At 46.5% G+C, this 24,471-nt stretch overlaps 2 protein-coding genes across 10 annotated transcripts in view; one reads left to right on the top strand and one right to left on the bottom strand.

Annotated features, from left to right (window-relative positions):
• Positions 1-1,284: 1,284 nt before the first annotated feature.
• On the bottom strand, positions 1,285-13,890 carry Dok2 (docking protein 2). 8 transcript variants are annotated; one of them, XM_030247635.1, is made up of 7 exons: positions 13,667-13,890; positions 8,032-8,234; positions 6,415-7,761; positions 4,032-4,313; positions 3,708-3,925; positions 2,782-2,963; positions 1,285-2,320 (listed from the first exon to the last, which is right to left on the bottom strand). In XM_030247635.1, exons 5-7 carry the CDS (start codon positions 3,850-3,852, stop codon positions 1,706-1,708), a joined length of 942 nt encoding a protein of 313 aa, XP_030103495.1. In that variant the 5' UTR covers positions 3,853-3,925; positions 4,032-4,313; positions 6,415-7,761; positions 8,032-8,234; positions 13,667-13,890; the 3' UTR covers positions 1,285-1,705. The 8 variants fall into 8 exon arrangements, with proteins under 8 accessions (XP_030103495.1, XP_030103496.1, XP_030103494.1 ...); XM_030247636.1 differs by having other exon boundaries at positions 6,415-6,535; XM_030247634.1 differs by having other exon boundaries at positions 6,415-8,234.
• Positions 8,915-24,471, top strand: part of Xpo7 (exportin 7) — a 108,739-nt gene continuing 93,182 nt past the window's right edge. Inside the window, exon 1 of one of the 2 annotated variants that reach the window (XM_030247914.1) lies at positions 8,915-13,267. In XM_030247914.1, coding sequence (XP_030103774.1) covers positions 13,250-13,267 — 18 coding nt within the window. In that variant the 5' untranslated portion in view covers positions 8,915-13,249. The remainder of the gene's footprint in view (positions 13,268-24,471) is intronic. The other variant, NM_023045.3, reaches the window with a different exon arrangement.

Here is a 24,471-nt window from a genome sequence, read left to right as displayed (position 1 = left end):
CCAATTCCTTCCTGACTCCTTCTGTAGCTTTAGTATTGTTCCTTCCAAGATATCCTCTCTCTCTCTCTCTCTCTCTCTCTTTCTCTCTCTCTCCCTCTCCCTCTCCCTCTCCCTCTCCCTCTCCCTCTCCCTCTCTCCCCCCAGACCCCTTAAGTACCATCAAAGCCCTTCCCACCCTGAAAGGCCCACCTCAAACACCACCCTTTGCTATGAAGTCTTTCTTGGACATTAACTGCTTCTGAAGCACCTGGCCTTGGGCTGCCTATGTGGCACTTAACATTCCCTTCTCAAGGACAGCCATCTGTGCCTTGTCTCTCTCAGCTTTACACATATATGTAAGGAGGGGTGGGGTGGGAATCATGTCCTAGGAAAGGCTGGCCAGGACCACACAACCGGTAAGTCTTATTTCTAGTGCATAAAAGATACAATAAGTCACTCATTTCTTGGGACCCATGAGATGGTTCAGCAGGGAAAGATCGCCAAGACTGATGGGCTGAGCTCCATCCTGGAACCCATGGAGGATGGAGAGAACTGATTCCTGCAAGTTGTCCTGCATCCTCCATGTGGGAGCTGTGACAAGCCCTGCCTGCCCATACACGCAGAAGTAGATAAATGTAAAATCTATTAACTGCTAAGTCTTTCTCGAAATCCAGATTTGCCATCAAACCCTTCACGCATCCACTGCCATTTTTCTGTCCTTGCAAAAAGTAAAAAAGCAGATGTTTGAAGGTTTTTCATGCTTTGAATGGACCTCATGTTTCATATGTTAAAAACAAAATCTCCCAAGTTATATGCTCATGGATTTGGAAGCAGGGCTTTGGGATTGGACGATGAGGGCACTGTTTCTGTAGATGAATGAAGTGATTCAGGAAGCAGTGCATGATCCAGGGAACAGCCTTGCTTTCTCTCTATGCTTGCTGTCTTCTTGTCACATCATGTCCACTGTGGTATTATCATGCAAGAAGAAGGCTCTCACTGGATACCATAAACATTTTGTGTTTGTGGACTCCCCAGCCTGAAGATCCACAAGCTGAAAATAAAATCTTTTTTCTTCATAAACTACCTAGTCTGTGGCATTCAGTTATAGAAACAAAAGACAGATTAAAATAAAGATTTTCCTAGGGGGGGTGGGAGGGTCCCAGACCTCCTGGGGCCTCTGACCCTGTAGACAAATGCTGAGGACCCAGCAGAGGCCCAGGGAAGACATCCCAGCCAGTGGAAGAAGCACTCGGCAGGTCAGCCCCAGCATTCTCTCCCCTCACAGCATTACAGGCCACAGAAGAGTAGTTCGAAATTGGTTTAATGTATAGAAAACTCTGGGAGCTAGAGGGACAACAGCTACTCTCGCTGCTAACCAGAAGCCAGGGTTGTCCCAGGAACAAAACATCTATAGGCAGGAGGCCTGCCCACACCGAGGAGCCAGGACATCTGTGGAAACCCTTTGTCTCTTAAGAGAAATGGCCCCAGTTCCCTTTAGACCCAAGGCAGTGGGAGGAAGTGGAAAAGTGTAGGAGGAGGGTGGGTCCCTCCAGGGCCCTCTTTCTGCTCCAGGCTAGTGACTCACACAGTACACAAATAAGGCACACCGAGCCTGGGGCCCAGGAAGGGGCAGTAACCAAAAGGACTCTACCAGAAGCCACCATTTCCCCTCCACAGCTTCCGAAGACCTCCCTGGGAACCACATATCCCATCTTCTGGCCATCCCCTACTTTGGGCCTTTTTTAAGTATGACATTGTCATACTCAGTTGCCTGTGGCCAGTCAGGCACAGAGGAGTCTTGCTGGAGGGAGCTGGGACCCCCATCGGCAGTGGCCTGCTCCCTCCATGTCTCCCCTGAGGGCCTCTGTGTCCTGTCATAGAGGGACAGGGCAGCCACACCCTCAGGCTCATCATATATATGGTCAGGTAGAGGGGCCCCAGGATCCTCCTGAATGCTGTCATACAGTGGGTCGGGAAGGTGTGGAGGGGGGCCCGTCAGGAGGCCCCTGAAGCTCTTCCTCAGGGAGTGAGCCACCGTATCAAAGGGTACGGCATACTCCCCCTCAGGGGCCCCTGGCCTCATGCCAGGCACCAGTGTGCCAGGGGATGGAGAAGGCAGAGAGTCGTGGGGCCGGGAATAGGGGCTTTCAGGTCGAGGCAGCACAGTGGGCATCATGGGCCCTGTGGCTGGCAGGGATGGAGGCCCGGAAGGGGTGGCATTCTTCTGGACAGCAATGACCTTTTCTAAGGCTTGGAAGATCTCATTGCCGTGTCGTGTTTCGAACTCAAAGTTGCCCTCTCCAGAGAGACAGCGTCTGCCAGCCTCAAAGGAAAAAGTTGCCTACAGTGAGGGGGGAAAAGAGGGAAAGAACTGTTCTTCCCTGGACTCCACCCACATGGAAAAGTGCTGACCCTGGCACCAGAAACTTCTCTTGGAGCTCTTGGAGCTCTTGCCCCTCTGCCTCTGCATTTTGTTTGTTGGGGTTGGTTGTTTACTTGGGAAAAGGCTCTCACCATGTAGCCCAGGCAGGCCTTCAACTCTGTCTCCTGCCTCAGCCCCCTCAGTGCTGACATTATAGCTGTGTGCCACCACATCTGGCAAGAACACGCTCCTCCCCATCCCTTCTCCACATCATCTCTCCTCACCTAGGCCTCTTGGCTTTCACTCCTTCCCCTCCCACCTCTGCTGTCTCTCTAGATGACCTTCCTCCTCGATCCACTCTCTCTTTATTGGCTCTCTGCCCCTCCCTCGTTGTTCTCCTTAGGTAACTCATCTTTGGTCTCAGCCCTTCACTCACTCACCTTGTCACGCCCAAAGCGTCGAAGAAACCTGTAGGGCCAGTCATATAGCTGTGTGCCTGGCTCAGGGCCACCCCACAGCTCCAGGGCACTCACCCCGGTCCGGAGAGTATAGGACCCTCGGAGCCGGCAGCGCTCACTGGCTTCTGTGGGTCGTATGGTCACCATATATTCCTTGCAGAGCCCTGGAGAGGAGAAGAAAGAGAGGCAGCTTCAGGAAACAGTGGGCTCCTTCTCCACCAACCCATCCTTAGTAAGCATGCCAGAAATTCTTGAGAAAACCCTGTTCGTGTTATCTGTGATCCCACCACAGATCTTAATGCCTAGGCTGCTGACCCCACCTCCTCCCCTGGAAGGCATTCTTCAGGCCCTCGGCCATACCACCCCAACCCTGTGCCCACATCCTTCCTGCCACTGCTGCCAGAGCCACAGCTTGGTTTTCTCCACACCATCCATCACTCCCCAAGACCCTGATGCTAAGCCCCAGGTGAAGCCTGCCCCTGCGACTCCCATAGCCAGTGCCCCTTCCCGTGGGTGGAGTGTAAACGGAAGAGTTTCTCTCCCACACCTCCGTGATGAGCCTAGAAAGCACAAAGAAAGCCAGAACTGGGCCTCCCTTATCAGCACCGCATTTCCCTATTCACAGGACGCCCTGCACTGCCAAACAGACACGAAGCAATTCTCTCCTCCCACAATCACTTCACGCCCCACAAAGAGAGAGTCAAACCGAGACCCTCAGCCTCAGTCAGGGCAGGCTGAGCCAAGGCAGACACTGGGGTAGGCCGGGTTCCAACGACCTTGAGCCACACCAAGAAGCCAGGAAGAGACGCTGATAAGCTGGGCCCAGGGTAACCACAAGGCAGGAAGACCACAAGCCAGCCCATGCCTCCTCCCTCCCGCACCATAGGCCCCTCAGCCCCAACTCTCACCTGTGGTGGAGCTGCTATACAACTCGTTCTCCTCCATGCAGGGACTGCCGCTCTTTTCCTCCAGTCCTGGTGACCCTTTCCTCTGTCCCTGAGGAGGCAGGTCCCGGGTCTTAGCACCAGAACCCACCCCAAGGCTCTCTGACATTCGCTTTCAGTGCACACCCAGCCAGCTGGTTCTGGGTGCACTTCAAACTGGGCTCCCTTAAGGAAGAACTCCCCTAAAAAAGAGTTTTGGTTCTTCTACCACCTGTCCACAGGAAGTATCTAAGTAACATCGCCCTCCCCTGGTGGCCGCCCTCCCCTGGGCCACTTTGTACCCCTCACCGGGAAAGCCAACAGGCAGATGGCCTGTATCCAGTCACTGCGCTCTGCCGAGGGGGCTGCCAGTAGGTACAGGCGCTCCTTGGTCTCCAGGATGAAGGCACTGGTGTCCCGGGGGCTGCTGGCCTCACTGCCTACCTCTGCTACCCGTAAGCAGTCACTGAGGCGGACAACCTTCCGAGTGGCCTCTCCTCGCCGTGTCTTCTCGGGGACATCCTGGAGCTCTAGTCTGGCTAGGGCACAGCCAGACTCTCCATATAACACGGCTGCGAACCGGCGCCACTTCTGAGCCCAGGTATGCCACGTAGAGGCCAAGTGGGAACCATCGGAGATGGAGAGATGGTCATGAAAGGGGAGAAGAGGAACTGTGGGAGAGGTAGAGGGGCTGGGGCAGCCACACAGGATGGGGAGAATGGCAAACATCACAGCCAGTCAGAGAGGCCCGAGAAGACAACAGAGACCATGGAATGACAGAGCTGACCAAGATCCGCAGGCTAGCCAAAGGCCACAGTAAATGTCCAATGGATGCAGAGTCCAGGAAGATGACAGGCCCATCAGCCAGGTAGTGGGAACAAAAGTCACTGAGCCCAGAGATGAACAGTGAGGGGAGAGTAGCCTAGACCAGGGACAAGTCTTCATTTCATAGGAAGGTTCTGGCTCCAAAATTTCCCACCTCCTCTCCTTTTTTGTCTCACTGATTAAGGAGTTGGACCATGAGAGACAAACAAAGAAACAGAGACCTAGACAGGGTGAGGTGGGTGTTGGGGTAAGCACAGCTGGGTAACAGCAGGAGGCAGAAGAGCTTCCCCTTCAAAGAGGCTAGGGAAGGAAGAGGTTGGAACACCCTGGGGCCACAGCTCAGTAGCAGTCAAAGGTGAGAGGGACCTCTGCTGTCATCCCAAACTGACTGGCCCCCAACTCTTCCTTCCGTACCCGCCCAAGGTACCCCCAAATTCAATACTGAGCAAGGGAACAAAAAGAGAGAGAGATAATGTCAGAATCTGCTTCCTCCCCCACAAGCAAGGACAAACAGCCCTCAGCAAAGAGCGATCCAGAGCCTGGTTTAGAAGGCAAGGCACGTTGAGAAGGCAGACATCTTCCCCAAGTAGTGTTCTTGTCTAAACTGGTGGAGCACATGGTCTCATAAGGGTCAGGGATATTAAGACACCCTTCTACCCGGGATAGTAACAGGGCCCTCCCCCAAGCTGCTCCGCCCAGCGAGAGCCCAGCCTTACTCTTACCTTGCCAAAGGTCTGCTGCTGCTGAAGATGCAGGAAGCCCTGCTTCACAGCTGGCTCCTCCATCCTGACCATCGCAGCTTCAGCTCCCCACTGCCATTGCCTCTGCCCTCTCTCTTCTCTCTTCTGGGCCTGTTCCCCCTTCTCTCTAGTTCATTTCCTCTCTGACTAGAGTTTTTCTACACTATTCTAGTCTGCTTGATGACGACAGGCTGATAGGCCCTGTGGTTTCTTGCTCTGTGTGCGCCTTTTTTTTTTTTTAAGTGCACTTCACGAGCAAGCTTCCTTCCTGCATTTCCAGTGAGTAACATGCAATTTCCAAAAAAAGCCAAATTTCACACTTCTGCAGAAGCTGGTGTGAAGGACTGAGCCATAAGAACAAAGAGACCCCAAAATCAAGTTGTTCAAGAAAGTCCGGGGTGAGGGCTCTACATTCAGGCAGGATGCTGAGTGTGTCAGGGCTGGAAAAGCCCTTTGGAATCAATCACCATAACCTACTCATTGAAAAGAGAAAACTGGGGCTGGAGAGGTGGCTCAGCGGTTAAGAGCACTGACTGCTCCTCCAGAGGTCCTGAGTTCAAATCCCAGCAACCACATGGTGGCTCTGTAATGGGGTCTGATGACCTCTTCTGATGTTCCTGAACGGAGCAATGTACACGTACTCATATGCATAAAATAAGTAAATAAATCTTGAAAGAAAGAAAAAAGAAAGAAAGAGAGAAAGAAAGAGAGAAAAAAAGAAAAGAAAAGAAAAGTAAAGAAAAGAAAAGAAAAAAAAAGAAAAGGAGATAGAGATGGTCTGAAGGGCCTATAAGGCTAACACCCAGAACCCAAGTCTCCCAGCTCAAGCAAAGATGAGCCATATACTGGGTAAATTACAGATAGATAAAACATGTGTGTGTGTGTGTGTGTGTGTGCACGCACACACACACAACACGCACCAGTCCCATTGTATGAAAGTATTTCCTGCCTGCCAAAAACACATACAATACACAAGTCTGTGGTGAATCTAGCAATAAGAACAACATACAATACACAAGTCTGTGGTGAATCTAGAAATAAGAACATTCTCTCTAGAAAAAGATTTCCTCCCCAAGTCTAACTCAGCTGTTGGCTTCCTTCCTCACTTGGGTTCAAGTGGGACTTACCTTAAACTGTGGGAACTTCAGAACTTCCAATTCTTCTATGCGTGCCAAGCCTGGTGTAGCACTGGTGGAGACAGAGCGACATGTAGCCCCTGGTGTGAGCCTCCACAAGTGTCAATGGCTGCTGTGAGAGGGAGACTTGTTTGTGTAGTGCATATTTTCACTCTGAGGAATGTCCTCTGTTTCAATGTTAATGACTCCATGCTAATCAGAGACAGCGTGAGTCCAGGAAGCGAAAGTGAGGCCTGGAGGCAAAGGTGAGGTGGCTATGTCTCCAGAAAAATGGTAAATGCTGAGACTTTCAGGACAGCCCTTGAGGCTATGGGAAAGAACTCTAAATACATGAGTTCAGTATATATATATATATAGTTTCTCAACTATGCAAAATATAGGGATGCGATATGAATTACAAGGAATGAATTCATGAATCTAAAGGAATAAAGGCAGCCACACTATGAGTCAGCTTATCAGGCAGATTCCTGAGCTCCAGGTCAGCCTAGGACAGAGGGAGGTTAGGCCCAGGTGTGGTCAGGGCAGTGTCTCACCTAACTCTCTTATTGTCTGTTCTTAACAAAGGTCTGTCTAGACCTCTGAATTCTTTTGCAATATTAAGAAAAAAAAATGTATGTTTGCTGTCTCCTAAGAATCAAAGGTCTGGGGTCATGGGATGTATACTTGATTATCCTACGAGATAATTGAAAGGGAAACCTGGAGTAAATGACTGGAGTAATATGTAAAATAAAAGACTGGACCTGTGCTCTTCAGGAAATAAATGAATGAGCTATCCAGAGAATTTTTTAGGAAAAAAAAAGTGAACTACTTGGAGAACAGACAGACATGCACACACAGAGACACAGAGACAGATAGACAGACAACACACACACAAGGAGGCAGGACATAGACAGAGAAATCTCTTAGAATAGCAAGCAAGCAGAACAGAGATCTCCAGAGAGAAAGCAGACAGACAAAGAGAGAGACAGACTGGAAAAGCTTTATCAAGCAGAACATAGCTCGGACCCACGATTTGACTTCAAGTCGTTCTTTCCACTGCTCCCAGAAACCCATTCTCTCAGAACCCCTCTCCATGCCGAGGCTGGTCCTTGCCATCTACTGTCTCACCAGTCACGTTTTATTCTCTGACAAAGGTGGGGACGAGGGGGACATAAGCATACCTGCTTGCAACTTTCCTGAGATCACAGAACTGTTAGGGGTGGATGGGTAGGCCATTAATGCAATGGGGTTTTGGTTTGTTCGTTTGTTTCATTGGTTGGTTTTTGATCTTTTGAGACGGAGTCCTATGTTTCACGGGCTAGTCTCCAATACATGTGCCATCATACCTAGCTAGTACAACTTTTTTTAATCGTGTGTGTGTGTGTGAGAGAGAGAGGGGGGGGGGAGAAAGAGGGAGAGAGAGAGAGAGAGAAACAAGCATACCCGTGGAAGTCAGAGACCAACCTCAGGTATCCCTCCTCACCTCCCATCCTGTTTGAGACAGGATCTCGTTTGCGTTCCCATAAGTCAAAGTAGCTGGCCCATGAAAGGCAGCTCCTGGAAAGTCTCCTGCATCTGCCTCCCACCACGCCTGCTGTGATTGAAGGTGCTACTATGATATTGACTTACATAAACTCTGGAGATCTGAACTCAGGTCCTCAGACTTGCATCGCAAGCCATTTAGCCACGGACTCATCTTCCCAGATCTGTAACGAAACTTCTCTCAGGCGCCAATCAGAATGCAGATGCCATGCAGAAAGAGAATCTCTTCTGGGAAAAGCCATGTTCCATGGAAATTTTCACCTTAGAGCCAGATGACCTGAAGAAGCAGCCTGGAATAGTTGGGAAAACTGTGGACCAGGCCATACTCCTGGGAGCAATCCTATGAAGGATTTATATAACTTAGCCCATTTCTTCTACTGAGACGTGGTTCAAGCCTTCTGCTGTAGATGCCGGGTATAGACCAAAACAGCTTGGAAAGGTGAACACAAAAGCTCTGGGGTTTGGAGCTGTGTCAGCCCAGCTCACCTCACCCTTGCTGCCAGGATTTTAGCAAGTTGGGTCAAACACTAAAGGAGAACCATGGAGTTGTGAGAGTACTGGCTTGGGAAGTGGCTAAGAGTATGAAGCAAGGCATAGCCTCCTCTGTCTCTAGAGCATCATAGATTCTTCATTTCTGAGTCCTTTTCACCTGGGAAATTTTACTTGAGCCCAGGTATATAAACCAGATATACAAATCAAGCTTTTACTGATAACCAATCATAAACTTACTTTTAAAAAAGTCTTTGGTGGGGGCTGGTGAGATGGCTCAGTCGGTTAGAGCACCCGACTGCTCTTCCGAAGGTCCAGAGTTCAAATCCCAGCAACCACATGGTGGCTCACAACCATCCGTAACGAGATCTGACTCCCTCTTCTGGAGTGTTTGAAGACAGCTACAATGTACTTACATATAATAAATAAATAAATCTTAAAAAAAAAAAAAGTCTTTGGTGTATGCACTACCATTTATTAATGACAGGCAAGACCAAAGAAATGGCTAGGCTCACAACCAAAAATATAAAAACAGAAGCAAATTACATATTGAGATGGGTACACTTGCTCACTTTCACACAATAACGTAACGATGGCTGAATATTTGATAACGAAGGACATGGAAACCTCATGAATCAATCAGTCTCCACAGTCCACTTCTTGAAACGGAAGGAAACTGAAGTTAGGGGTGGTCTGGAGAGTCTTCCAACGCAGGCAAAGCTGAGCCACATACCCAGTATAGAAAAGCCGTTTTTCAAAATTCTCCCCTCTCCGTGTCCCGTCCTGCCTGCAGGAATTGCAGATGCTACTACAGTATCAATTTTCTCTGGTTCTCAATGCTTTTCAGAGTTGAGTGCTATTCCGATGTTATAATCATCAATGCTGAGAACTCATTGCACACTCACAGAGTACAGCTGGACCTGGGGTCCACACCTGGAATGCTAACACTTAGGAGGTGGAGCAGGAGGACTGGAAGTTCAAAATCATCCTTGGCCACACAAGTAGTTGACAAGGTAAGCCTTTGATACAGAAGACCCCTCCCCCCCAAAGTGCAGACATCCAGGCATACATACATACATACATAGTATGAAGTGGCGCTAGTATGTTTAGGGACATATCAGAAACTGCTGGAAATTCTATGCTAACTCCAAGAAAAATACATGTAATATTATCTTTTGTGAAACAAGTGAGCAACTCAAAGAACAGTTTTTAAAATAAAATATTCTAACAATATAATCCAACAATATACTAATGTTATAGGTGCTAGGAAGGATTGTAGAAAAATATTGGCTTTGTTTTTCTTTCTTTCTTTTTTTGGTTTTTTGTTGTTTTGTTTTGTTTTGTTTTGTTTCCAGACAGGGTTTCTCTGTATAGCGCTGGCTGTTCTGGAACTCACTCTGTAGACCATGCCTGCCTCTGCCTCCCAAGTGCTGGGATTAAAGGTGTGCACCACCACTGCCCGGCAGGATACAGATTCTTATCAGATGGCTCTTCTTATCGGATGGCTCTGGTGTGACAGTGCTGTGGAGTTCACCAGCACATGCCTCACAGGAGTGCAAAGGATGCTTTCTTTCTCAAACACCCTGCTTACCCTCCAACCAGTAGGGAAACAGGATACACACCACTCAGAACCACAAGGGGGCGCCCGAGTTTACTAGATTCCTTGGAAACTTTTTAAACCTGACCCCACGTATTCCAGAACACACCCCCACCCCCACCCCCAATCCCATCCCTGGCCTGTGGAAGCTGAATACTTTTCTCATAGCCATAGTCTAAAAGGAGCTAGAATCTACTAAGAATACGTCTTCCATCAAGCTGAACTTCACCCAGCTGGGGTAGGGATCCCGCTATGGGAATCCTGCAATAACCACAGTGACCTTCTGCTTGGCCTCTGGGGAGCCACAAGAGCAGGATCTTGTGCTGCACTGTCCCCAGACACAACCGAGGTGCAGAGACTTAGAGGACTTCTGGGTCTCCAGGCGCCAGTGTTAGGAAGCAAAGGTGTCAACAAATTCCCATAGCCCGTACTGAGGACAGTTGGGGTTTCAGCTGGCTCCCGGCTTCCTCACTCAGGGATTAGCTAACTCCGAAAGATCTTCTAGGTGAAGAGAGATACCCAATGGGCAGCTCTGGGCAGACAAGAGAAAGGTTTAAAATGGGCAGAGAGATGTGGACATGAGAAAGATGGACTGGGCAAAGGACAGGATGAGGACAGCTGTGGTGCCTGCCATCCTCAGCTTCAAAGGTTCCTGACTGTAGAGGGTCGGACAGTATACATCCCTAATCTCATTGCTATTTACCCTTTCCCCATTAAGTATGTAAATGGTCCTCCTATATCCATGGTTTCATAAACTAGAATTCAAAAATACTAAATGGAACACTCCAGAAACAAGCAACCCTTAAAAACAAAACAAAACAAAACAAAACTGTGTAATGCCACACTGTCATTGTTCTATCTTATTATCTATTACCATTCATCTTACTGTGGCAACTTTATAAACTTTATCTTAGATATATATGAAGAAAACAGCATATAGATACTGCCTGCTCTGTAGCTTCAGGCAATGTATCCTCCGAGCATAAGGGAGACACTGCATTAAGAAAAGAGAGGGTTCAGTTCCTGGCACCTTTGGACCAGGAAAGGTACTGAGTAACGGCAAAAGAAGAGCAGAGCAGAGCCAGAAATGAGCAGAGCATTGTGAAGGAGCAGGGGTACAGGAGAGGTCAGCCAGGTCATACCGAAGATGCTCAAGAAGAGTCCTCTCAAGGGCTTCAAACACGAGTGTACGCTGTCTGTTTTGTGGGGTTGATGTTGCAGCGGTATGGGGACTGAGCCACCAAGGAGAAATACAGGGACAAGGGAACATATAACAGGATTCCATGTAGGACTTAGAAAAAAATGTAAGCCTCAGACCAGGATATCAGCATTGAAGACAGGAGTGGAGTCTGGTGTGCATTAGAGATATGCACAGCAGGCATGGAGGTGAAGACTGAGGAGGACTGACAAGCTGAATAATCAAGATTATTTCTGAGTTTATTTTAAGAAAGTGGGTGAACTGAAGATGGGGAAGAGAAAAGGAGAACCAGGAATCAGGAGATAGTGGACAGAGATCTGAGTAGTCTGGCCTACTAAAAAGCTACCTTATCAATCAGTCAAGAAGAAAGTCACTGCAGGGCAGTGGTGGCACACGCCTTTAATCCCAGCACTTGGGAGGCAGAGGCAGGTGGATTTCTGAGTTCCAGGCCGGCCTGGTCTATAGAGTGAGTTCCTGGATAGCCAGGGCTATACAGAGAAACCCTGCCTCGAAAAAAAAAAAAAAAAAAAAGCCAAAACAAAAAAAGGCAAAAAAAAAAAAAAAAAAAAAAAAGGAGGAGGAGGTCACTGTCACTGAGACCCCAAGAGTCTACAACTGCAATGTAACACAAAGTCAGGAATACCCTGGCACTACCTCCCTACACACACCCTTGCCTATTTATACTCATGGAATTAATGATTGGCTACTGGAAGGTTGGAGAAAGAGGGAGAGGGAGAAAAGAGGGCGAGAAAGTCAAAGATTAACAGGAAGAGCTTGCCAGAAACAACAGTTGAAAGCTCTGCCTTACTTCTGCCTCCTAAATCTTCTGAGTCAGTCTCTTTCACTGAGTCAATTTTGCTGGCCGAACCCCAATTACAAGGAAGTCTGGGTAATGTAGTTCCTACTTGTCCTACCTTTGCGAACTAGAAGACACAGCAGGAGGAAGACACGCTGCTGCTGAAAACCAGCCCAATAAATCTGCAACAGTAATACTGTGGGCCTCGCTACCGCCTTCACTTGCAGATGTAGTCCTGTTAGCCAACTTAAAACAATGCTATCAAAATCCCGCTGATTTAATCTAGGAGCCTTGAGTACAAACTGGAGTGGAAGCCAATAGAAAATAGGAATCGGCATTATCTAACACAGAAAACTGATGGGGACTCGGCCTCGGCGTTCAGATATTACCCTCACCCGACGCATCTGACCCCTTCGTGGGTGGAGGGGAAGTGGGGTGGGCTGCCTGTAGCACTGGTCCAAACAGCAAATTGATTTCGGAAGATTAAAAGGCAGCATGTTAACATTTTTGATCATCGGTATCTGGCGGCTATATCCATGGATGTTTATAGAGGAGAACAAGACATTAATAAAAACAAGGCGATTGCTACCGGGGTTGTTGGTGAAACCCGGATCAGAAAACAATGACCCTGGTCCAGGAGAACGGGCTAGAAAAGCACAATCACAATCGCGGCCCAGTTCAGAGCAGTGTCCTGGGAAGTCGCGAAGGGTGCAGGTATCCCAGGTAGGAGGTCTTTGGCCCTGGGGCAGGGACGTCCAGAGACGAGTCAAGCAGGCCGCACGTGGACAGGCAATGGCCCGGGTGCACAGTGCGGGGTGGAGCCATGACAGCACCCGAAACGACAGGCAGCGTGCTCCGCTCCCACGCGGCGCTGGCCCGCGCGCGAGTTCGAGCGCGGCCCCTTTAAAACCCATGTAAACAAAGCTTTGTTCCCCCAGCTCCCCTCCCTTGCGCTTCCACGGCCCTCCGCTTCCTCCCACCCGGCGTCTCCGGGCCGCTGACGTTGCCCGCGCCCCTACGCCGTCCCAGCCACGCTGCGCATTCTCCAACCCAGAGCGGCCGGCCGGGGCCTGCGCGGCAGAGCGGCGCTACGCCACGAGCGTAGCGCGCCGAGTCCCCAGCGCGCAGGCGCAGCGGCGACGGCGGCAGCAGCGGCGGCGGCGGCCCCGGCCGAGGTGCGCGCTGGTGGGGAGGGGGGGCCTGAGAGGAGCATGAATGGAGCAAAATGGCGGATCATGTGCAGGTGAGCGAGAGCCGGGGGAGGGGGCGGCCGAGGGAGTCGAGGCCGCCGAGTGCGGGGCGCACGCGGGCCCCGGGGCTCGAGCCCACCCGGGGCCCCGACAGGCCGCCGAGCCGCCGCCGCTCAGAGCCGCCGAGCCGCCGCCCGTCCCGCAGCGCGGGGCCTTTCCCGCCTCCCGGACCGGGGGCCTCCTCCATCCCCTCCCACCCGGCCCCACGCCTCACGCGAGGCGCTGGAAGGACGGACTGGTCCGCGGGCGCGCACAGCCGCGGCCCGAGGCCTCCGTGCAACCCTTGGGGGAACCTTCCAAACCCGGGAGCGAGAGGACCCCTCGTGACTGTCCTAAGGGGCCCCCCAGGTCACAGCGCCGGCCCTCAGCGATTAACAAAAAGAGCGCCTTACCACGCGAACCCCGCTCTCCTGACTCTTTCCGGTCGCCTTTCCTCCTCGCGCCCCCAAATCCGACAGACCCCCTTTCCCTATCTGGCCCTCTACCTCTGCCCCGAAACGCCCTCCGCTCCCACTTCCCATTGGCACAGCCGGGAGGCCCGAGCACCCTGTCCTCCAAAATGGGAGCTGAGGCCTTGCTCGCCTCCCCTCGCGCCCCCCTTGCCATAGCCTAGGAGTTGAGCGCCCACACCTCCAGTGAAACACGGGGTGGAGGGGGGTGTGTCTGAAACCAGAGCTGCTGGGTTGGGTGCAGACAGCCCTCGGGAGGGTCTTGATCGTGCTCCGGAGCTGAGTGGGGGGATGCTTTGGGGTCCTTATAGAATAACACAGGCCGGGAGGGAAAAAGGGTAGCCCACACCTAACCCAGCAGTAGCTGGAGCAAGTGCAAGCTGTTTCTTGCAAACTAGGTAAAGTTTTTGCTATCTGGGGCTTCTGATACTCTTTGACAGTTACTGATGTTAATCCATTGTCAGGAACCTTCGGATTTCCTATGCAACAAACCCCACAGGTTTGGGGCTATGGGAAGTAAAGATGATCTGGCAGAGTCGCCTTTATTTTGCATACAGTGTGGCGTCTTTCCCCAAGTTCTAAGAGTAATCTTATTCCGAGTATGTTCAAAGAAAGTGGAATGGTGAGACTTCTAGTTGTTTCTTTGACCGAGAAAGAGACTGATTAAAGACTCAACTTCGAAGGCTCGAGATTGGTGGAGTTGCACTCTGGAATGGGAGGGACTTATCAGGGTAGAATTATATCGCAAAACTTAACCACAAATAGAAGACCACAGATTCATGTTCTGAAGCAGTGCGGTGGCCTACTTCAGAAGGAGCAGTAAAACATGACAGAGTGTTAATAATAATAATAGTGTTGAAGAGACAGTAGTAGATGTTTCTACTACAAAGACATGAAGGTGTTTATGTGATTTTTTTTTTTTTCATCTTAAAAAGTAGGTAGTGTGGTTACCTCTGCACTTCAGGGAACAGAACCAAAGCACAGAACTGCTGTGAGACTTGCTTAAAGTAAGTCCAGGTGAACCAAAGTTTTTAAAATTTTGAGTCCAACTTCTGCTAAGGATGTGCAATGAGTATTCCAGAACTTTCTGTTTGTGCTAGGGCTCAAACCCAGGGTCTTGAGAATAGAGCTCATGAGCAGTGCTTTGGGGAGCACAGGGGACGTCATTAGTTTAAAAACTAATGAATATATGCATTCATGTGTATATGCCTATAGAGAGAGGAGGGTAAGGGAGATGGCTCCCAGCACACACATGATTACCCACAGTTATCCAGTACTCCACATCTAGGATATCAGACACCTGGCATCTACAGGCGTCAGGTATACACGTGGTATACATACATACATGCAATCCCTCATATGTGTAGAATTTTTTTTTTAATTTTTAAATGTGGGTTCTGTCTCCTCTAAAGAAGTGTCTGCTCATGGAGTCCCCCAGTCCAGAATATTTTTTTCCAGGATTTTTTAAAACTGATTCTGTTATCATTACTCATTAGAATGTCAAAATGCATCAAAGCCACCTTCATAGCCTTTGTGCCACAAAAAAAGGTCTCATTTTTTTTTTTTTTTTTTTTTTTTTTTTTTTTGGTTTTTTGAGACAGGGTTTCTCTGTGTAGCCCTGGCTGTCCTGGAACTTACTTTGTAGACCAGGCTGGCCTCGAACTCAGAAATCTGCCTGCCTCTGCCTCCCGAGGAGTGCTGGGATTAAAGGTGTGCGCCACCATGCACGGCTTCATTTTTTTTAGAATGCTGTTTTTCTCCCACCTACCCAAAAATAAGTAGACTAAAGTAAGACTTCAACTTCTAGATGGAGGGAAGCATACTCAAGACTGTAATGTGTCACTCTGAATTATTTTGGAGTACTGGGACATGCTGGGTTTTATTTTATTAGACCAACAAGCTAAGTGTTAGTATCGGATATTTAGACTCTTTATAGTAGTATTTTAATACAAAACCTTCCCATGAAAAAGACACATTCTTCCTCAGGTTGGTTAGAAACTGGTCTGCAGAACACTGAAGGAGGTACCTACCTGATCACACTGTTGATCTTACTAAGGGAGTCTGATGATCAGGCAGCTGCATGTGCACAATACATAGAGTATATCTATACTTTTGTAGAACTGCTACCGTGAGCAATTTTTTTTCTCTTAATGATAAGTAAGTGTATGGCAGATTTTCTCAGGCTTCTGGAATCTTCAGACATTGTTTTTCTAAGGTATATAGGGCCTTGGGGTTCTTTCCAGTATGTGTGTGAGGGGCTAAATGGAGTCCCCATCTGACCTCAAACTTCCTATGTAGACAAGTGTTGGCCTTGAACTTCTGATCCTCCTTCCACCACCTCCATTGTGCTGGGATTATAAGTGTGTGCCAGGTTGTGTTTTATTGACGATTTTAAGTGCTGTGAAACTTTAGTCATGGAAAAATTATAATACTTGGTTTGTCTGTGAGCCCTGTTATTGTCATAGTCAAGGGTCTTTAGAAAACTGGCCTTAATGTAATGATTTTCTTACTTAAAAGGTGTGATCTAACCTTTGAATAGTGTAGTTACAAAGCATTACCTGGTTGGGGAGAGGGGAGGACTAAAACTGTGTAATCATGATGGCTGGGTGGGTGGATGGATGGATAGTTAGGTAGCTAGATAGGCAGAGAGAAAAAGAGGATGTTATATAAAGTTAAGTGGAGGTGATGTGGCAATTCAATACCTTCCCATTCTAGCTTGTTAATGCAACTAAATCAAGATAACTTGGAGAACAGTGATACTGCAAAGATTAAGAAGGAACTTGCTGACTTTAATAGCTAACAGGATTTGAGACAAAAAGGAAGGAATCCAGGAATTAAATAGGTTGCTAAATAGGTACATGTATTAGACATACAAATTTAATAAAAAGAATAATTCTGGAGTTTTGATGTGTTATTGAGCTCTGCTTTATAACTGTGTAACAGAGAAGACTTTGCAAAGTAATCATAGTTTGAAATTTCAGGTGCAGTAATTAAATATTGACTGCCAGTGTGACTCTAGGAAGTTATGAAGAATCAGTACAGCTGGCAGGTTAAAATTTAACAGAGTCCAAAAATGTAGCCTGATTATATAGCAAAAGCGGTTGTCTCAGGTTTTTGAAACGTGCAAGGAGAGGATAGCACAGTAAGTCAATTTTGAGAACTCTACGTGAAAATAAATAGTAACTTCCGGTACTTTGTCAACTAAACCTATTAGTACCAAAATTCTTACTGTTTACTGTGTGAAAGATGCAGAAGGAGAAAGACCCAGGAGCCTGAAACTGAAGTACTAAATACTCATGCTCTCTTTGCACAAGCATCAGAGAGCAGGCTTCTGCCACACAGATGGAGACAGAGGAGACACATTTCAGAGCAAGGTTCCCTTCCCTAAATCCCTCTCAAATGAGAATTTACAAAATAATGTCTGGGATTTATTTTTGTCATGGGATCTCCCTGTGTTGTCCTGGCTGGCCTTGAATTCCCAGGGTCACGTGATTCCCATCCAGCCTCGCAATAGCTAGAAGTGCAGGAGTGTGCTCTTCTGCCTAAGTGTTCTCCAGCAAGTGTCAGTCTTAGAATCACCTGTTCATATTTACTTGATAACTCATGTTTGTTAGATTTCCTCCTGTGAGAAAAGCCTTGAGAACAATGTGTGTGTGGTACCATCCAAACACTGAGCAGTAGAACAGAGTGTGACTAGGATAAAATGGTCTGTGATTTGGGTTGAAGTACTAGAAGCGGCAAGAAGATCCCTGTCCATACCTTACAGGAAGTAGCTTCCATAGTCGCCAGCTGCATTTTCTGTCCGGGTTGGATTTTAGAAGCAATATTACCATTGCTCTTCAGGAAGGGAGAATGGCTCACTTAAGCCCATAAGCTAACAGTTCTCTGTAGCTACAGCTACTTCACTCCCTTCAGTATGTGTAAAGAAGATAGTGTTCTGAATTTTTTTTTTCCTATTTTAATGCCAGACATCTTATCTCACAGATTTTCTCAGGGTCAGAGACCTGGGAGTGGCTTATCTCAATGGTCCTGGTTCAGGGTCTACTGTACAATCTGCACTGTCAGCTGGGGCTGCAGTTTCAAGGCTTGACTGAGGATGGAGAATCCGCTTTCAAATGCACCCTCTTTAATAGGCTCAGTTCCTGTAGGTTCTTGGTTGGAGTGAGGGCTTTAGTTCCACACCAGCTGCTGTTTGGAGGCTTCAGTTCCAGCAGCCTCACCTAGTACACCATCTTACAATCTTAACTTTTTAAACTGTCTAATAACGTCTACTTAGTATGAGTGACTCATCTTTGTTTCTTTTGTAAGTTACTGAAATATGGTCTACCTAAAGACAGGTAAAGAAAATTCATTATTCAGCTTGATGAAATTTCCTTTGTTACCAGCTCCCAAATTAATATTGTCAGTACCCAGAAGCCCTCTTGATGCCCCTGCTTGTACCCTGTCACACCACCACTCCCTTCTAGATAACTCCTACCCTGTCATTTAGCTTTTTAAATTTATTATTATATCTAAGTACACTGTAGCTGCCTTCAGATGCATTAGAAGAGAGCGTCAGATCTCATTACGGATGGTTGTGAGCCACCATGTGGTTCCTGGGATTTGAACTCAGGACCTTCGGAAGAGCAGTCGGTGCTCTTAACCACTGAGCCATCTCTCCAGCCCATGTCATTTAGTTTTTAAGTATGCTTTCACAGCTAAGGCTTAGTAACAAATTCAGCTGGAAGGCCGGGGGGGAGCAGTTGTTACTCGGCTTATTGAGTATTTTTACTCATTTTTGAGAACACACTGGAAACTGTGTGAGTACTCTGGTGAGAGAAAGGGGAAGTGTACCTACACAAGTTTAAGGTAGTGGTCCTTTATGGGTATAAACAACCACAATATTTTATTATTAAGTTTACAAGTTATTTACAAGTGGTTCTCTTTGACCTCTTGATCCTAGTGGAAGGTCATAATATATGTTCCTAGACAGCTGTACCCAAAATGAATTTTTAGGTAAGGAGATATATTCCTTTTTTTTTTTTTAAAGATTTATTTATTATTATATGTAAGTACACTGTAGCTGTCTTCAGACACACCAGAAGAGGGAGTTAGATCTCGTTACGGATGGCTGTGAGCCACCATGTGGTTGCTGGGATTTGAACTCTGGATCTTCGGAAGAGCAATCGGGTGCTCTTACCCACTGAGCCATCTCACCAGCCCCGATATATTCCTTTTTTAATCCCACAGTAGCAGAGGCCTTGCATCTATGCAAGAGCCATACATACTTTTAACCCATTAACAGTTTCTTCAACTCCTACTTTGGTTGTTTTTTGTTTTTGTTTGTTCAGTTGGTTTTGTTTTGTTTTGTTTGAGACATAGTTTCTTTATGTAACCCTAGCTGAAACTTGCTCTGTAGACCAAGCTGGTCTCCATCTCACAGACCCTCCCTGCCTCTGCCTCCCTGGTGCTGGGATTAAAGGAGTGTGCCACCTCAGATACCTCCAGCCCCTACTTTTTAAATTTTGAGACAGGTTCTCAATTGTTCAGATTAGCCTTAAACTTTGAATCCTCCTGCCTCAGCCTCCCAAGTAGCTAAAATTACAGGCAATGCAACCTAGCTGGACTATGAGTTACATTCTTGAGAATGATTTGTAGTGACAACCATAAACCATCTTCTGTTTTCTGTTGTTGTGGGGACTTGGAAAGGATGCACAAATGTGGTACTCTACCTTCAGGGTTCTCTGTGTGAATTGGAGAGATAATAAAAGCCTGAGTTGTCAAGTTAAGACTTCATAGTGAGAGTCCATGCTTTTGTCAACATGTCCCTAAATATGTGATTATTAATTACTCTTTCTTCGCATTACAGTACCTCTGAAGAGTGCAGTTCACTCTTATTTATAGCCTCTTTAAAAGCAAGAAATTCTTAATAGAATGAGGATAGCATGAAGGAGCTGACTTAAGAGTTTGTGCTGCTGCAAAGAAACACCATGACCAAAAAGCATGCTGGGGAGGAAAGGGTTTAGTTGGCTTACACTTCCACATCAAGGTAGGAACTCAAACAGTGTAGGAATCTGAAGGCCAGAGCTATGCAGAGGCTATGGAGTGGTGCTGCTTGCTGACTTGCTCTCCATGGCTTGCTCACCCTACTTTCTAATAGAACTCAGAACCAGGGATGACGCCACCCACAAGAGGCTGGGCCTTCCTCCATCAATCACTAATTAAGAAAATGCCCTACAGGTTTGCTTACAGCCCCATTTTATAGAGGCATTTTCTTAATTAAGGTTCCTTCCTCTCTGATGACTTTAGCTTGTGTCAAGTTGACATAAAACTATCCAGGACAGGAGAATATATTAAAGTCATTGGAAGGGAAAGGAATTGCTCACCACAAAAAAAAAAAAAAAAAAAAAAACCTCGACCCTTAGTAATTCTGATACGTACATACTTGGCTCGTGACCATGTCACACAAATATGTGCTTTTATGTCTGCCCACACTCTTGTGCCATAAAAGTAATATAGATATATTTGAAAGAAAGTAGAATTAGAAACTACCTACACATTAGCACTAATTGGACTTTTAGATACTTGCCATTTTAGAGTGTTGTCATTTGACATTCAGAGCCATTCTATAAGATAGGTATTGTAGAGATGTTACTAATGAAATTTTCCTTGAAATGGGTTGATTAAATAAAAACCTGCTATCCCTTGAAGAGTGGAGAACCACCGGAAGATTTAGATATGAATGTAGTGGCTGTAACTGTCAGACTTACTGAAGTTCAGGAAAGAGGGGTGTCATCATCTGACCTTCCCATGAGTTTGCAAACTTCTGCTATATCTCCTTTGGGAAAATGTCATGCCTAACTTCTATTGTCTGAATTTTAAGAAGGGCTAATACTGACCCAGCATGTCTGTAACCAAAGCCTAGATTGGCAGGAACCAAACTCAGAAATTCCTTGATAAATGTATCAAGTTTGTTTGCTTTGCCATTCTGGAATTTCTAACTGTCCAAATGATAACCTCTGGCAACAAGTCACTGTTTCAATCACATTTAAATTTAAGCTCTCTAGGCATACTATGTGTCTAACATCTGTCATAATACATCATGCAAGTATAAAATCTTTACATTATCATGGACATTTTGGTGTGTGAGTTCATGTACAGGCTAGAGCTAGCCATAGGGTTTCTTTCTCAATCACTATCCACCTTATTTTTCAGACAAGGTCTCAATGAACCTGGAGCTCACCAATTTGGCAATACTAGCTGACCAGCAAGCCCCAGAGTTACTCTTGTATTTGCCTCCTCTACACTGGAATTCTAGGTACCTCCCACTGCACCTGGCTTTTTGTGTAGGTTCTGGGGATCCAAATTCAGGGCCTCATTCTTGCCTGGCAATGTTTTATCAAATGAGCCACCGCCTCCTTCATAGACATTTCTTTTGAACAGTGCTGATCTAGAATAAGTATGCTTTTGGACCAAAGAATATGCAGAAGTGAAACATGAGTTTGAAAGTAATGTGTCCATATGACAATAAAAATAAAGTATCCTCTCAAGTGTGTGTGAACACAAACAGATGTATGGGGTGACTGATTTAAAATTATTTCCTACACTATATTCTGTTCTCTAGGCCAAGTGATGACAAGAAGCAGTATACTCATAAATGAAATTTAAGAACTTAAAAGAAAATGAACTTAATGTTTCTTGTCCAAAGCACTTAGCAAAAGCAAACCTAGGTGATATTCCTTATATAGGTGTAAACAAAAATATGTCACAAACATAAAGGTGTCTTAGAGGCTTTTAGAAGGTTCATGATAAAACAGCTCCTGCCATTTCTGATTTTAGACATAACTTGTCACATTGTTACCTGTCTGGATGTTTTACAGATGTTCCCTAAATATGCCACCTACTTGCTAAGTAACAGACTGATATTGTTTAGGACAGAATTAATGTATTGGTGATTTGTTAAGGTGATGGCTAAATGTAGTCATCAGTAAACATTTATTAACTGGGTTTTTAAAAATCATATTCTATATCAAGATTGCTAGGCATATGGGATATAAATGAGAATAAGACATAAACAGCTAGAGATGTACTCCTCTAAGGGTTTTGAAGTGATATCAGAAATATGACATAGGTACACATAGAACATGAAACACAGGTTTCAGTTTTCCTTCACAGAACCAAGAAAGGCTTCCTTGTCTAAAGTGGTTAGATGGTCAAGCTAGATGTAAAAGTACTTGGCAGTCTCCAAGTTAATAGTCCACACCCACAGAGAGAGTGCCATATGCAAAGTTATATGTCCCCAGATTACTCCAGGAAAATAGAAGTAAAAAGAAGTTAGATGAGGAGTAAGGCTGATGGTAAGAAGAGACCAAAACATGAAGAAACCTGGTAGGTGGCAGAAACTGGCAAACATGGAGGAAACTGATGCAGTATAGACAAAGTAAGAAGTGAGGCAATAGTCTACGCCAGAAACAAATAGAGCTTGAGGGGATGTAGTAACTGGGGATAGAAAACAGACGCTGACCAGGAGAGAAGTTAGTTGACAAGTATAGTATGTATACGTGGCTTTGTGTGCGCGTGTGTATGGTACAGGGATTTGTACACCACAGCTCAGTGGCAGGTAGCTTTCTCAGGCCCTCATTTCTTAAAACTGTCTCGACCAATTAATAGTGATATGAATGTGAAAAGAAAGAAAGCAGGCTCCCATCTTTGTCGGGAGTGGAGTGTGGGTGAGGAGAATCCTGAAGCAGTAAGTGAGGTGAGTCTCAGGAACGGAGTGTGGGTACTTAACGTATATTTAAACACGGTATCCCATCAGCAGTTGCTTTTCAGTTACCATGCTGGGTTAGGATCCAGGCTTTCTCTATGTGTGTTTTGTTTGGCTTGTGAGATAGGCTCTTACTACGTAGTGGGCCCAGGCCAGCTGCAAATTCATGGTGTTGCCTTAGCCTTCTATTTTCTGTCATTTCAAACATGTGCCACCTGTGTTCAGCTCATATTTTCATAGTGAAAAACGTTTAGCCTTAGATGTTATAAATATGTTAAGTGCTAGCTGTCTAGCTGGTCACAGTGTATACCTACCTGTTATCCTTTTAGTTTGTACATCTTCAAGACAGTTTCTATGTGTAGCCTTGGCTGTCGTGAAACTCACTCTGTACACCAGCTGGCCTCAAACTCAGAGATTAGTGTGCCTCTGCCTCCTGAGTGCCAGGATTAAAAGTGTGCATCTCTACACCTGGCTAACTATCTTATCACTGACAGCAAATGAACTTTAGTGAATCCCTGATGTTTTCTCTCTTTGTGTGTGTGTGTGTGTGTGTGTGTGTGTGTGTGTGTGTGTGTGTGTGTATGTGTTTGTTGCAATAGTAGTATCTTAGGGTTGTGTGTGTGTGTTGCAATAGTAGTATCTTAGGGTTGTGTGTGTGTGTGTGTTGCAATAGTAGTATCTTAGGGTTATGATTGCTGTGACTGAAACACCAGGATCAAGAGGGAGGAAAGGCTTGTCTTACACTTTCATATCACTGTTCATCATTAAAGGAACTCAGGACAGGAACCTGGAGGCAGGGGTAGAGGCAGAGGCAGAGGGAGGGGTGCTTACTCCTCTGTTTTCTCAGCCCACAGTGGGCTGGGCCCATATCGATCACTACTTAAGTAAATGCTTGATCTTATGGAGACATATTCTTAACTGAGGCTCCCTCCTCCTGACTTTAGTTTCTTTTCTTTTTTAAAAAGATTTATTTATTTTATTTTTATTTATTTTATTTATATGAGTACACTGTGGCTATCTTCAGACACACCAGAAGAGGGCATCAGATCCCATTACAGATGGTTGTGAGCCACCACGTGGTTGTGGGAATTGAACTCAGGACCCCTAGAAGAACAGTCAGTGCTCTTAACCACTGAGCTGTCTCTCCAGCCCATGACTCTAGTTTCTGTCAATCAAGTTGACATAAAACTATCCAGCACAACTGACCTCTTAATAAACTTAAAACACATCACTATTATGCCACAACCTTCCTTTCTTGTTCATCTCCAAGATCACAGATTAGTATAAGTATTGCAATATGACACATTTTACAAACTTAAAAAGTCCCACAGTCTTTACAAATTCAAACGCTTTAAAATTCAGTTTCTTTACAATCCAGAGTGTGTAGCTGTGAGTGACAACTGTGGGCTTCTATAAAATGAAAATCAAGTTAAACACTTTCTTCAAGACTGAAGAACCAGAACCAGAGCCCAGTAACAATGGGACAAAGCAAACCAAACTCAGTTTGTTTAAATTGCCTCAGTGTCTAATGTCTGGGATCCACTCAAGATCTTTTGGGATCCTCCAGAGGTTTGGGTCATGTCTCTGGCTCCAATCCCTGCAGCAGACACAGCTTGTTTCTATGCTCTGGCTGGCCCCACTCTGCTGCTGCTGCTGCTGCTGCTGCTGCTGCTGCTGCTGCTGCTGCTGCTGCTGCTGCTGCTGATCACATCCATGGTTCTAGCATCTCCAAAGAGCTGGAGTCTCTTGCTGCAATTGGACTGTGCTTTCATCAGTAACCCCTTCTGGGGTCTCTTCGGGGACTCCAGTTTTGCCACACAGTGCCAAGCCTGTGCTGCTCTCCATGACTCCTTCATGCTTTCAAAACGGGTTCTACATAGGTGACTCTACTACCAAGTTTGGCTGCCAGCATGTGATACAACCTTGGCTACCTCTGGAACACAGCTTTTGTGTTCTGACTCAGGAAACACTTCCCAGATATCACCTCACTGATGCTGTTCTC

The sequence above is a fragment of the Mus musculus genome, chromosome 14 (genome assembly GCF_000001635.26).
Source record: "Mus musculus strain C57BL/6J chromosome 14, GRCm38.p6 C57BL/6J".
Classification (NCBI taxonomy): domain Eukaryota; kingdom Metazoa; phylum Chordata; class Mammalia; order Rodentia; family Muridae; genus Mus; species Mus musculus.
Note: the sequence above shows the minus strand (reverse complement) of the source record. Positions and strands in the feature narration are given on the sequence as shown.

Coding starts and splice junctions, on each gene's coding strand:
- Dok2 (XM_011244943.3), bottom strand. CDS start 4,451: ATGTTTGCCATTCTCCCCATCCTGTGTGGCTGCCCCAGCCCCTCTACC. Junction 3,796..4,031: donor TCTGCCTGTTGGCTTTCCCG/GTGAGGGGTACA, acceptor CTGCCTCCTCAG/GGACAGAGGAAAGGGTCACC. Junction 2,964..3,707: donor GTATAGCAGCTCCACCACAG/GTGAGAGTTGGG, acceptor TCTCCTCTCCAG/GGCTCTGCAAGGAATATATG.